The sequence below is a fragment of the Eulemur rufifrons genome, chromosome 7 (genome assembly GCF_041146395.1).
Source record: "Eulemur rufifrons isolate Redbay chromosome 7, OSU_ERuf_1, whole genome shotgun sequence".
Classification (NCBI taxonomy): Eukaryota; Metazoa; Chordata; class Mammalia; order Primates; family Lemuridae; genus Eulemur; species Eulemur rufifrons.
Window position 1 is genome coordinate 227,930,166 of NC_090989.1, and position 13,610 is coordinate 227,943,775.

At 45.2% G+C, this 13,610-nt stretch overlaps 1 protein-coding gene across 1 annotated transcript in view; it reads left to right on the plus strand.

Annotated features, from left to right (window-relative positions):
- The first annotated feature begins 4,104 nt into the window (after nt 1–4,104).
- SLC1A1 (solute carrier family 1 member 1) overlaps nt 4,105–13,610 on the plus strand; it is a 79,228-nt gene continuing 69,722 nt past the window's right edge. Inside the window, exon 1 of the mRNA XM_069476453.1 lies at nt 4,105–4,703. Coding sequence (XP_069332554.1) covers nt 4,613–4,703 — 91 coding nt within the window. The 5' untranslated portion in view covers nt 4,105–4,612. The remainder of the gene's footprint in view (nt 4,704–13,610) is intronic.

The following is a 13,610-nucleotide window of genomic DNA, read 5'->3' on the forward strand; positions in this document are numbered from 1 at the left end:
TTCTTTTTCATATTCTAAAATGAAATGGAATTATTCTTCAGTTTGTAAGAGTGAGCAATAAAGCCCATGGGGCAAGGTTCTATTGAAGCCAAGAGTTCAAGGACATCTTACTAATAGGAAAGTTTCATCTGGCCATATCATCTGTATAAAATATTGCTTGGAGAGTTATTGTGACGGTTTAACAAATTACAGTTCTTTTCCTCTTTGATTTATAATTCCAAGTTAAGTTAGTTCCAGATCACAAATGGAAATAAAGAGGAGATGAAAAAGGATGTCTGGATATGCTGACAGCGTACTTCTCCCCACCCATCGGCCGTGACAGGCTGTGCAGCTGCGATGCTGAAGGAGACCCTGGCATTCCATAACCTCGTCCGTTGCCACAGCATGAGGACAAAGCAACCAACTGCATATGTTTTATGATGGCAGAATAAAACGAGCAAACTATTTCTAGAGATGCTCAGGAGCTGATGCCTTACTTTTTGTTTCTAAATGCCTTTTCCATTTATATCCCAATTGATGTATAAGGCCAGGCTGTCACCTGCTGGTTTAACCTTGTGTGGCAAAGTCAAAGTCTCCTTTCTTTAATAACTAACAGGAAAGTCCACGAGTCAACATTTTTTTAAGAAAAAAAGGAAACAATAACAATAAAGGAAATACCAGAGTTACTTAAACCTTAAAAAAGTAGAAGCAGCACACTAGCAAAATATAATTGATAAAAATCAGCCAGAGGCTTATTTGGATGAAGGAATTTGAGGGACTTAGAAGAAAGGGAATTGTTAACATTTATTGGCAGGAAAAAAAATCCTAACGATTCTTCCTACTTGACTTGGAGAGTGAACCCTTCCAGGAACTGAGTAGACAAGTTCTCCTTAGGTAGACTTACAAGGGAAATGCCTCTTACCACTTGTCCAATTTGAGATCATTTGTGTCCGTGACTGTCACAGGCAAAGAAAGTAAAAAAGACAGAAGTTAAGCGCTAGGGGTCTCCAACTTGCCCTCTCCCCAAAGTGATGCTTCATATACCATTTCTTATCTAAGGCAGAGAAATCCCAGAGAAGTAGGTGCCAGCAGCTATGAACAGGGAATTTAGGAGTTCAGCCGACTGCCCCATGAAATGCATTGTGTCCACTTAAGCACAGCACGTTAGAACACCAAAGTGTCTGCCGGACATGGGCAAACAGACTCTTAAAGACCTTGCATAAGTGAAACAAGTAACTCAAGAGTAATTTTCCCATAACACTTTATATTTATTCCTTTTATAAGAGGTGTTCATTAAATGCACAAATTCCAGAGCCAGACCACCTAGTTCAACCCTTGATCCTCCTCTTACTAACAGAGGGAATTTAGACAAGTAGCTTAACTTGTTTGTGCTGTCAGTTTCCTCAGCTGTAAGATAAGGACAATGAGACAGTATCTCATTTGATTCTTCCAACAGCCCAGTGAGATAAGAACAGTCCTTACCTCATTGAGTTGTTGAAAGGACCAAATGAATCCATATGTATAAAGTGTTTAGCACAGTGCCTGGTACATAAGTGCTTTGTAAGTGCTCATTCTTTTCTGATTACCAGCTAACATGGAACTGCCACGTAGCAGTAAGCAGTTTACAATTCACTTGGCTCACCAGCTTTGAACTTTAAATATTCTTGACTTTTTTTTTTAGTCTGGAAGACTTTTATGATTTCAAAATGTGTGTATATATTGAGACATCACTAGTCTTTTATATTGCACTATTTTAAACTTGCATAATTTAAATGAGCATAAAATGGGCGTGCTCTACACAAGCTTTAGGTGTGAAAATGCAATGGATGATATAAGGGCTCTTGTATTTCTAAAGGGCAATTACTGTCGACCAAAATGCAAGGATTCTCATGGTTCTGAAGTGGTTCAGGATGAGTTCACGACAGGTAGCCTCAAGAGAGAGGGAGACAGAAGATGCCCGTCCAGGTAAACTCCAAGTAGAACTAGCAATAATATTTGTTGTATGCCACATACTGTTCTAAGCCTTTCAAACATATTATTATATTTAATTCTTATAATAATTCCATGAGATAAAGATTATTAATGTCCCCATATTACAGATGAAGAAACTGATACATAATACATTTAAGCAAGTTGCCCAGGATCACCCAACTGGTAAGTAGTGGTGCTGGGAATTAAACCTAAATATCTTACTCCTGGAACCCAGACGTAAATGCCTTATTACAACCCCAAAAATTGTGATTACACAAAGTTCTTCTTAGGTTCATCTACTTTTTTCTCTTCAGGGCCTGTTTATTTTGTAAGTACAGCCCTATATACAACTGAATGAGCATGGGTGTGCTTATGGTAGACACTTTGGAAATACAGAAAGATAGAAAACAAAAAGATTCAAACAAAAGATGATCATTGCTAAAATTTTGGCATATTTTCTTCCAGTCTTTTTTCTAAGCATGTGGTTTTGTTTTATATGTTTATTTTATATATGTGATCATATTGTATACATAATTTTAATGGTTCTTTTTTCCTTTTATAATATTATAACATGTGCTATCCCATGCTATTAAAAACTTCATAAGGCCAGGTGTGGTGGCTCACGCCTGTAATCCTAGCACTCTGGGAGGCCGATGTGGGCAGATCGTTTGAGCTCAGGAGTTCGAGACCAGCCTGAGCAAGAGCAAGGCCCTGTCTCTACTAAAAAATAGAAAGAAATTAGCTGGACAACTAAAAATATATAGAAAAAATTAGCCAGGCATGGTGGTGCATGCCTGTAGTCCCAGCTACTTGGGAGGCTGAGGCAGAAGGATTGCTTGAGCCCAGGAGTTTGAGGTTGCTGTGAGCTAGACTGATGTCACGGCACTCTGGCCAGGGTGCCAGAGTGGGACTCTACCTCAAAAAAAAAAAAAAAAAACAAAAAAAACCTTCATAAACTTCCTTTATATAGCCTGCATAATGTATTGTTGCATGGCAGTTCCATAATATATTTACCATTCCACCCATGTTGGACATTGGAGATTTTCCAGCTTTTTTACGGTGGGATGAATCTATCTTTTCTTTCTTGATAGTTTCCCCTCTTCTGACATTTCTTCAAATCTTCCTCAGACCTTGATATCCTTCTAACCTTCTGTCTCTCAAAATTTACTTTCTGGAAAAGAGCTGATAAACTCATTCATACTAAAGTGTACATGTCTGATAAAGCTTAATTTTATTATCTCTTCAAGGATACTTGTATCAACGTAAACCAAACGAATCAAGCTCTATTTACAGGGTTTTAGTTATCAGAAAATCTAGTCGAGGAAATTCTCCCTACCCACAAATCAAAAAGTAGACACCACGGTAGCAAAAAACGTGCAGGGCTCACTTAATTTTAGGAAAGCGGATGAGAACCTAATTTAGAGCCGCCGAGGTGCTAATGTGATAAAGGGAAGAGGGTAAGACTTTGTATAAAGTAAGGGTGGAAAAATTGGATAGAGGAATGCAAGAGAGAAAATTCATTTGTCAATGCAGAATCTATTTGGCACCATTAACCTAGTTTCTCCCACTCTCCTGGGTTTGCCTTTCCAGTGCGTTTGGCCTAAGGGATGGGCCCGCCCACCTTCTCCCCAGATCAGCCCGGTCTGGTTCTGGGTCCTAATTACTCAACAAAGTCTCAAAGCTTTGGAGCTTGTGGCGGCCACAGAGTTAGTCACAAGGAGCAGTAGTGAAGTTCTAAGAAGGATCATCGCCTCCATATGCTGGGAACATTCCAAGCCCAGTGTCCACAGACAAATCACCTCCCAGTCCCGAGAGAAGACTTCATAATCCCCGTGGGATTAGAGGACGTGTGTGAAACTTCCCAAAGATCTGTCCTGCCCCAGTACTCTTTCCTTCCCTCCTCCCTGAGCCTTGGGCTTTCGCGGCTGCTGGCAGATGCCAGCCTGCACAGGAAAGCAAGAGGGACCCAAGGTAGAACCAGTTTCCCCCAACTCGAACGGACACTGCGTTCTCCTGGTGCTGGCACTGGGAATGGCTGGTGTGGAGAAGCAGAGGGAGGCTGCAGGATGAAGTTCACGCCAACCCGGGCAGTGGCACCGCCCCTCTGGATTAGGGACAGAAGAAAACCTGAAATCCGAAGACCTAACACGCGGTGGGGGCGTGCGGGGACAAGCGACACAGACTCCAGTTGAAGGCCGTGGAGCGGGGCGTAGGGTTCCCAGAGACAACACCCCAGCTCCAGCCGCAGCGCGCCACCCCTCCACGCCTGCTCCACCGGGACCCCGGGCGCCCCACGCACGCACCCACCCGCCTGCCTGGGCCCGCCGCTCCTCCCTCCTTTCTCGCTGGTTGGCCCGGGCGCCGCAGAGCGCGGCGGCGGCAGGAGGAGCCGGGCGCGCCCGCCACGCAAAGCCACCGGGCTAGCCGGGCGTCAGGAGCGGTGCGCGACCCCAGGTGGCGGCGGCGGCGGCGGCGGTGACAGCGGCAGCAGCGGCAGCAGGGACAGCCAACGCTCACCCTCTCCCTTGTGCTCCTGCATCCCGCCTCCACTGCGCCGCGGAGCAGCCTGCGGTCCCCGTGTCCCCCCGCCCACGAGCGCACTCCCGAGCCCCGCGCACAATAGCGGCTACCGCAACCGCGGCTCCGAGCCCGGGCGCCCGCCATGGGGAAGCCGGCGAGGAAGGGATTTGACTGCAAGCGCTTCCTGAGGAATAACTGGCTGCTGCTCTCCACCGTGGCCGCGGTGGTGTTAGGTGAGCGGCGCAGCGGGTGGGCGATGCGCGCACACTCACGCGCGCCCCGCGCCCAGGCCGCGTGCGGGGCGCGCGGGTGGGCTTGGCGCTGGCGCACGCGATGCCCGGATCCCTCGGCGCCCCCCTCGGCCTTGGCCTCAGACCCCACGCGGGGGGTTCCCCCCAAGCGCGCTAATTACTGCGGGCGAAGAACAAAGCTCCTCCGGGACTCCCATTTGGGTGCTCCACGAGCCGCTGGTTCCTGCTTTACACAAAATGATCTTGAAGGTGGAAATGGGCTTGAAGGTGGAAAGAGAAGCAAGTCGATCTAGGCTCTGCCCATTTGGAAACAAATGGGGTTTAAATTTGTTTTTAATCCTCTCTACTCCCCTTCTACTTCCTTTTTTTTTTTTCCCCCCCTGAACGATGCTGCCCGCGCAGACCGTATGTGGCTTTCACTTCTCAGCTGGACACTGAAAGAGGCACCTCGGCCTCCGGGATGACCATGCCCCCGGGTAGACAGGCTAGGGATGTTGCCGCTCGCCCTAGGCAGTGCCTGGAAAGGTGGCTTCCCACGCGGCGAGCGCCAACTGCCTGCACCGGGTTCTGAAAAACTGACAGATTCCTGCCTGAATTCAGAGGCGTGCCATTGTGGCCAGCGGGAGGTCACAGGGAAAGAGAGCTAAGAGAACTCAGATGCCCCCCCGCCCCCCGCCCTTAGCTTCCTTGCTCTCCACGTTGTTTTTCTATTAAAAATAATTTTTAAGCCATCCTAGCCTGTTTTTAGACAAGGGTGTATTTAAGTGATTCACCTCTGGCAGATCACTGCACTAGGTGGATGTCTGAGCCATTCCATTGCTCAGAGGTATGAGTTATTCATATTTGGATTCTGAATTTCTGCCAAGGTTGTCTGTTTTCCAAATTGGGCCCCGGGATGCACTTCTTTGCGGCTGGAGCCCTGTCTGTCTCTTTCCATCTGAGCTCATACAGGTGGGGACTCCCAGCAGGTGAGGGCTGATGCACACTCTGGGGAATGTGGATTCCTTGGCAGGCTCCACCTTCCCTTTGGAAACTGCAGCTGGGTTTGCTGGAAAGGCAGGTGGGGGCAGCCTCTTGCACCTTCCTCTCCAGCTGCCACTTCAGAATCTCAGAATATTTGGTGTCGCCTTCTCACCCTCGGATTACTCCCCACGCCCTAGAAAATCACCATTGAAAGTTAATGGGATCCTTGGGGTCAGATTGTCCAGAACCTTGTGCAAAGAAAAGTCAGGTTTCTAGTAAATAAATAACATCCGGAATTGTCTTGGCAGAGGCCATTTGTGGGAGGAAAAGGAGAGTAGAGAAGCAAGTGTTGACTGTTACCCCCAAGAAGTGCCAAGTGACTTTGGGAATTTATAGAGAAGGTTCATCCTGCCCCACCACTTAAATAGCAGACTCTACAAAGAGCTATTTGATTTCTTTTTAGCCAAATAGAAGAGATGGCCTTGTTTGTTTTCCTAGCGATAAGTATCCAGAATTAATTGTTGAATATCTTTTTTAAAGACTTCGGGGGTGCACATTGGCTTGTGTCTCCCTCCCAATTCCCCACGGAAGTGCAGTGATCCTGCCTTTTTGCCCTTGGGGCTCTCCAGAGGTATGCACTTGTTACCCAAGTGTCGCACACTGCTGCTCAGCGCACCCATTCACTAGAGGCTGGTTTGGAAAAGATTCTGAGCAGTTGTTCCCTGCCCTTTGGAACTAGCTGCATAATCCTTCCTGGTCAAGAAGGATTACGTGCCTGTTTTGTTAGATGTCACTTTTGGTCTCAGATGGGCACTTTCCTCCAGTTTTAATGGGCTGAGCCCCAGGAGCTTGATTCGGGTACTTGTCTCCAGAAACGAAAACTACCACTTAAAAATTGTAAGGCTGGGCACTGTGGCTCACACCTGTAATCCTAGCACTCTGGGAGGCTGAGGTGGGAGGATCGCTTGAGGCCAGGAGTTCAAGATCGGCCTGAGCAAGAGTGAGACCCCGTCTCTACAAAAAATAGAAAAAAAAAAAATTAGCTGGGGGTCGTGGTGTGCGCCTGTAGTCCCAGCTACTTGGGAGCCTGAATCAGGAGGATCCCTTGAGCCCAGGAGTTTGGGGTAGCTGTGAGCTATGATGACACCACTGCACTCTAGCCTGGGTGAGAGAGCGAGACTGTCTCAAAAGAAATAAATAAAAATAAAATATCAAAAGAAAAATTTTTAAGTGTACAGCTGAAGTCTTCCTCGACATTTCCTCTTCCAGATGGCAACACGGGGTAGTTCCAACTCAGGGCAGTCCCAATACAAGGCAGGCCCGATTGTCACTTCTCGTTTGAGAAGTCTCAATCCTAGGCCACCCCAGTGTGCCCATCAACAGCCACTTCCTGCGGTCCTTCTCTTTTCCTCTTTCTTCAGAGTGTGCTGGGCCGGAGTGGAAAGTCACCTCTGTGTAGTCTGCAAAGGCTCATTTGTTTAACCAGCAGTGAAATTCCAGCCACTTACAGTAACAGTGGCACTGAGTCTCTCCATAAGCCCCTGCATAATAGAAAGAGTTTATTTTATAACTGTCTTAATTGATCCAGAAAAATCACAAGAGCTCTCGTGCAGCCTCCCTTCTGGAGTTTTCTGCATGTGGCCTGTAAAGAAGAAAAAACTGTTAAGTTTATTAACTACCCTGAAGAAACATCATCTTCTAATTACAGCCATTGAGATGTTTGGCCCCTGCTATAATGCAGTAGCCCTGACACTTTAAAATATTTCGGTTATTGAAATGAGGGGCAAAGATTTTTATGAGCCAGCTTAAAGCCTCTGATTTTCAAGATACAGCATTTTAGGGGAAATGCAATTAAAGATCATCTTTATTTATTAGGTGTGGGAGTTAATTCTTCTCATGAACAAGGAACTGCTGAGAACTAAACCTTTCTCAAATTCTTATTCACATGATAAAGGGATTGAATAGTTAGGTGATCATCATTGTTAATTTCTGTGAAACCCTACAAGATCCTGAAAATAATATCTTGAATTTTCACAGGAGAGGCCTTTACTAAGATACCATTAGGAACATTTTCATTGCTTTCATTACATTTCTTACAAGCTTTTTCCCTCCTTCTGTAGTGTGGCAGAAAGCACAGAGCCTGGAGTCAAGAGTCCTGGATTTGAATTCCGGCACTATCAGGCCCTACTATTTAGACAAATTGATTATTCTCTGCAATCCTCAGTTTCTTCATCTGGACAATGGGGCTATTCATCATTATGTCCTTTGTTGTTAGAATAGTGAGATAATGTGAAAATACCCAGTTCTGTAGCTGGCATATAATAAGTACTCTATAGTTGTTATTTTAAGATAAATCTGGTTAACTTTATTATGAGGAAATTAGTATTTTCTTGTAAAATAAAGTCTCTCATGCTGTGTTTCTTTCACTGTTCCGCTTGGTGTCCAGCCTATAATTTAGAGTCCAGGGCGATTGAAGTGTTTTGATGACATGCGCTGTCCAAACCAATACAAGCCTCTGTAGTAGTATTCATTGTTTTTAAAAGGGAAATGGAAGGAATTAATCATTTTGTTTTGTACCCCACAGTCTAATCCTCAAGCCATTTAAATATAATGCTTAAATATATAATTTAAGGAAGGATTTTTGTGCTCTGAGTGGGAGTTCTGTCCAAGCAGAATTACTGAGTGTGGGAATTCTGCCGGCATTCTGATTCAAGTCACCCGGTGATGATCACGTAATGATAATGTTGTTCAGGCACTTGTGGTATCTCACCCTATTCACAGCATAAACCCTCATCTTTTTCTCCGGATGGGTCATGTGTTATTTCAGTCATTAGAAAATGTGATTTCAAGCTTAAGAATTCTCAGAAAAGGTAATAGGTATTGGTATTTACACGGAACTGGCAAGCTTATTCATTCTAAATCATTTTCTTTGGAGTGCTAAGGAAGCAATCATTTTTTTTTTTTTTTTTTTTTTTTTTTGAGACAGAGTCTCACTCTGTTGCCCAGGCTGGAGTGAGTGCCGTGGCATCAGCCTAGCTCACAGCAACCTCAAACTCCTGAGCTCAAGCGATCCTCCTGTCTCAGCCTCCCGAGTAGCTGGGACTACAGGCATGCGCCACCATGCCCGGCTAATTTTTTCTATATATATTTTTAGCTGTCCATATAATTTCTTTCTATTTTTAGTAGAGGTGGGGTCTCGCTCTTGCTCAGGCTGGTCTCGAACTCCTGAGCTCAAACGATCCGCCCACCTCGGCCTCCCAGAGTGCTAGGATTACAGGCGTGAGCCACCGCGCCCGGCCAGGAAGCAATCATTTATAGGTTCTGATTCCATTGTCTTAAAAATCTGAAAAGATTCTTTCACATTCTCAGTAACACCCTTGCCTGGCCTCCTGGCTCCTGCCCTGGAGCCCTTGCAGCGTCTGTCTGGCAGTGCTAATTTGAGACTTGGTATATACTTCCTTGTCCTGTCTGTGAAACCCCTGAGGACAGGGCGGCTGGTGGCTCATGCTGGTCTGGGCCCAGCCCCTCCCCTGCACAGAGCCGTGGCTCAGCGGTGTTGAGGAACATCCCTGCAGAACCAAGGGCTATTCTAGGGCCAGGTCACACAGCAGGGAACAGAACTCCCTGCCCTCATGGGACTTCTGTTCAAGTGGAGAGAGGTAGGCAGTAAAGAGAATAAATAGGTAAAATACAGTGTAGCGTGCTCGCTGGCAATAGTGCTGTGCAATAGCATAGAGCAGGGGAAGGGGCTGGGAAGGTGGGGGATTGCAACTTTAGATAGAGTGACAGGGGAGGCCATATTGACAAGGTGACAGTTGCATCAAGACTGGAAAGAGGGGAAGGAACAAGTCGCACAGATATCTGGGGAGCATCCTGGCTCATTTGAGAAACATCAAGGAGTGGTGTGAGGGCGGGAGAGAGTAGAGGAGCTGGGGTGGGTTCTCAGGGGTCAGAGCAATGGGATGGTTCAGGTCCAAGGTCCGGTCCAGGGGAGACGAGCATCTCGACTGAGCAGCCAGCAGTGGAATGCAAGGGAAAAACAGCTGCTCGGGGTGCTCAGCAGGTTAACCTGGCAGGGCTGAGCTGGATTTGGTCTGATGGAGAAGGCGGTGGCAGGATAGGGAGTCCTGGAAGGGACACCAGCTTGGAAAAGAACATGGCCTGTTCCCTTGTGGACACTTGGAGTTGAGGAGCTAGAGGGGCCCTTGGGCAAAGGTGGGCAGCAAGCAGCTGTGTGAGTGGGTCTGGGCTCAGGAGACAAATGTGGAATGGAGTGTTGAGTGTGTTGGGCATGTGTTTAAAGCTTAGGGAACGAATGAACCTGTTTTGGGAGAAGAGGGAGAAGAGAAGAACAAAGACAGAGCCCTGGAGAACCCCAACGTTGGCGGTCTGGGTAGAGGAGACGCACAGAGGAGAATCAGCGTGATGGGAATTAAGAACTGGAGCGAGTGGTGGGTGAGACTCAGTGGGGGAGGGTGTTCGACAGCGCTGAGGGTGCCGGAGGACGGGACTGACCCTCTGAGCCTGCCTTTGGAGGCGCACAGGTGTGAAAGAATCGGAAGGAAGTGGTAGTTAGTTATGTGTGAGATGCAGAGAAGTATTTTCTATTTTGTTTTGTTTTGTGTTTAAGGAGACTTGAATCTGATTGAACCTGAAGAGAAGCAACCGTTGAGAGTACAAATGCAGAAGAGAGAGAACTGTGAATGACGATGGCTGCAGTGAGGCCCAGGGGAGTGGGACGGAGGGGTCTGGTCAGAGCTTAACCCTGAACAGGCGACAGGACTTCATGCCCCTGAGATGGAAGGGGAGGTGGCAAGGGTCAATGGCTGTATTCATTTCCTGCAGCTCTTGTCACGCAATACCACGACAGAAATTTATTCTCACCAATCCTGGAGGCCAAAAGTCCAAACTCCAACAGGGCCACACTCGTCTGGGAGCTCTAGGGGGGAATCTGTCCCTGGACTCTTCCAGCCTCTGGCAGCTGCCCCGGCGTGCCTGGGCTTGTGGCAACATTGCTGTAACCCCTGCCTCTGTCTCCATGTCCCTTTCTCCTGTGTTTGTGGTCTCCCTCTAGCTCTGTCTTTTTGTGATGGCATTTAGAGCCTGCCCAGATGACCCTCCTGTCAAGATCCTTGACTAAATCACATGTTGCCATAGAAGGTCATATTCATTCATTTTGGGGCCAGCACTCAAACCACGGCAAGAGGTAACAGTTGAGGGTTTAAATTGCTATCAAAGTGACCTTTCCAAGATATGGATTGGATCACATCACTCTGGGGCTTAAAAGAGTTCATGGCTCTGCACTGCCCTTAGGCGAGGGGAGGACATCTCTTTAGCATGGCATCCAAAACCCTTCACCCCCTGCATCCAGCCTGCCTGACTCATCCTTCAAGACTCAGCTCACACACCCCTTCTTCTGGGTCATTCCCCTCATCCCCACTTCTCCCAGGTGGTACAAAATGCCCTCCCTTCCGGTTTCCCGTATAATAAGGTCTAAGGCTTATGTATCACTGACTATGTGCCCAATACGGTTGCAAGTGCTATATATTAGTATAGTAACCCATTTGACCTTTCCATCAAGCATATTTTCAGGAAACTGAGGCACAGAGAATTAGGAAACTTGCCCAAGGTCACTGGTCAAGGGCAGGGATGGGACTCAAACCCTGGCAGGCCGGCTCCACACGTTCTGCACCTGTTATGCTCCTCCGCTGCTGCGCAGAACTGGTATCTACCTGGTATTTATTACCCTACATTCTGATTTTTCTGCCTCCCTCACCAACCCACGAGGGAAGGAATTCTGTGTTGCTACTCTCTGTGCCCGCAGCACCCACCACGTTACCTGGCAGGCTCAATACGTTTGTTGAGTCGTTGAGCCATTTATGACCCTGAGAGTCAGTAATACATTATCTTGTTTGTTGAGGGAATAAATGAGCCCAAAGCTTAGATGAAACTCCATTTCCTCCTTACATTCTTCTCTTCCTACTTCAGCCCCCTTTGATCTATGTCAGCAACACCGATTAACATTTAATTAGTCTCCATAAATATCTCAAGCATCTTTTCTTCCTCAAATCTAGATTATAGATTCCTTGAGGGCCCTCCTGTGATACCTAGTAGGCACTGGAAAATGAAATGAGACAAAGTAATGAGACTGACTCTTAAATTCCATGTTTACAAAACAGTGTATCTGATACTTATAACTCTCTGAGTCTTTGTTTCTTATCAGAAAGAAAGGGGTTTGGATTAGGATTCCATTCATGTGCCAATTCTCATTTATAGGTAGTGGGCTGTCTGGTATGATGTCTGTTGAGAAAGTTGCAAACAAAAGTTCTGAAATGGATTACTGCTGTCTGCCAAGGACTTAGGGTCAGGACATAGTGGTATGTGTGCTGCATACTGGTTGTCCCTGGGTTAGAAAATCTCTGAGGTTTCTTGTAGTTTTAAGAACCTTTAGCTCTATGACTGTATAGTCATTCCTCAGTTCATTGCCAGGAGCCAGAGGAACTCTTCTGTAGTGAGCTAGGGGAAGGTTAGAGGGCATTACATGAAGATGGAATGACTTTGATGTTGAGTCACCTGTTCTGTATGAACTGCCAATCAATCAGTGACTTAGGGATAATAATGTAAATTGTACATGGAGCAATTACCAGAGTGATGTTCTATGTCAGGATTAGATTTTTCATTACAATAGTAATAACAGAAAGTCTAATAAATGTATGTTTTGGGACTTTATATGTCTCAAGGCTAAAATACTTTTGAAGCACAGAATATTCCAAAATCACAAAATAAAAAAATAACAGTTTCCTTAAAAAAATTTCTTTAAAATGATAGGAATAGTCTAGTTCCTATATCTTCAAAATCAATCATTTCCACAACGTACAATTAATAATCAGTTTGACACAGGGAAAGCAAAACTGGCATAGTTGTCTGTATGTAGTGGAGACTTTTGCTTTTAATGAAGAATATAGTTTTATGTCTATATAGTTATGAAAACTGATGAAAACAGACAAAGTTTCTGGTTTAGCCATATTTTATTTGTATATATATTTCTTTTTATTTCCATAGCATGCCACAGACATGACAATATGATTAGCAAAATAATGATCAATACTAATTGGTTTCCATGGTATTTTCTAGAAATTTGGAAGTTGATAGTGTGTTAGATTTGTCTAAGTCACTTTATGTGTGACTAAATGTATACACATGTACACTTATATATGTGTCTATAAGGTATTACATACCTTCCCTAAGATATTTAGATAGATATGTGCTCTCCTTTCTCTCTCATTCTCTGGTTCTTTCTGTGTATGTGTGTGTGTACATCTATATAAAATCATGTATCTATCTCCCTCACATATCTGCTTAATTTAAGTACCTTAGAGAAGAGGTCCTTTAGCTGGCTTGGCCCAAATTCCACATATTGAAGAATTAAAAAAAGAAATTGGTCTTTGATGCCTATGCTGGTGCTTTCATTTTTGAAATCGAGTCAGAAGCAAATTTGGGGCATCACTGAAAAGGTTCTGATTTTTGGTTGTCCTCTGCAAGGTATACACCTCAAGTCTATCAAATCAAAACCCCAAACAAAATTATCAAAACACAAAATTATAAAACTAATCTTTAAAAAATTATTTTACATAATTTTGCCAGACTGCACATCAGGCTTGGCATATACATTTTTAATGTCCCCTATTGGGAGGACTTTGAATATAAACTGCTAATGGTTGACAATATATTAAATCTCTTGTTTGGTGTTGCATAATTTAAGATATAGTGTTTTATTTAATACAATAAAACTACAGAATCAAAATTACCCATCTGTCAAAAATTTGAGCATTGAGCATGGAAGCTTCACATGAAGACACACTACGTAGAAAGTTTTTATGTGCTAATTGAGGATGTAGTCGAGCTCATATATGTAGCTGAGATGGG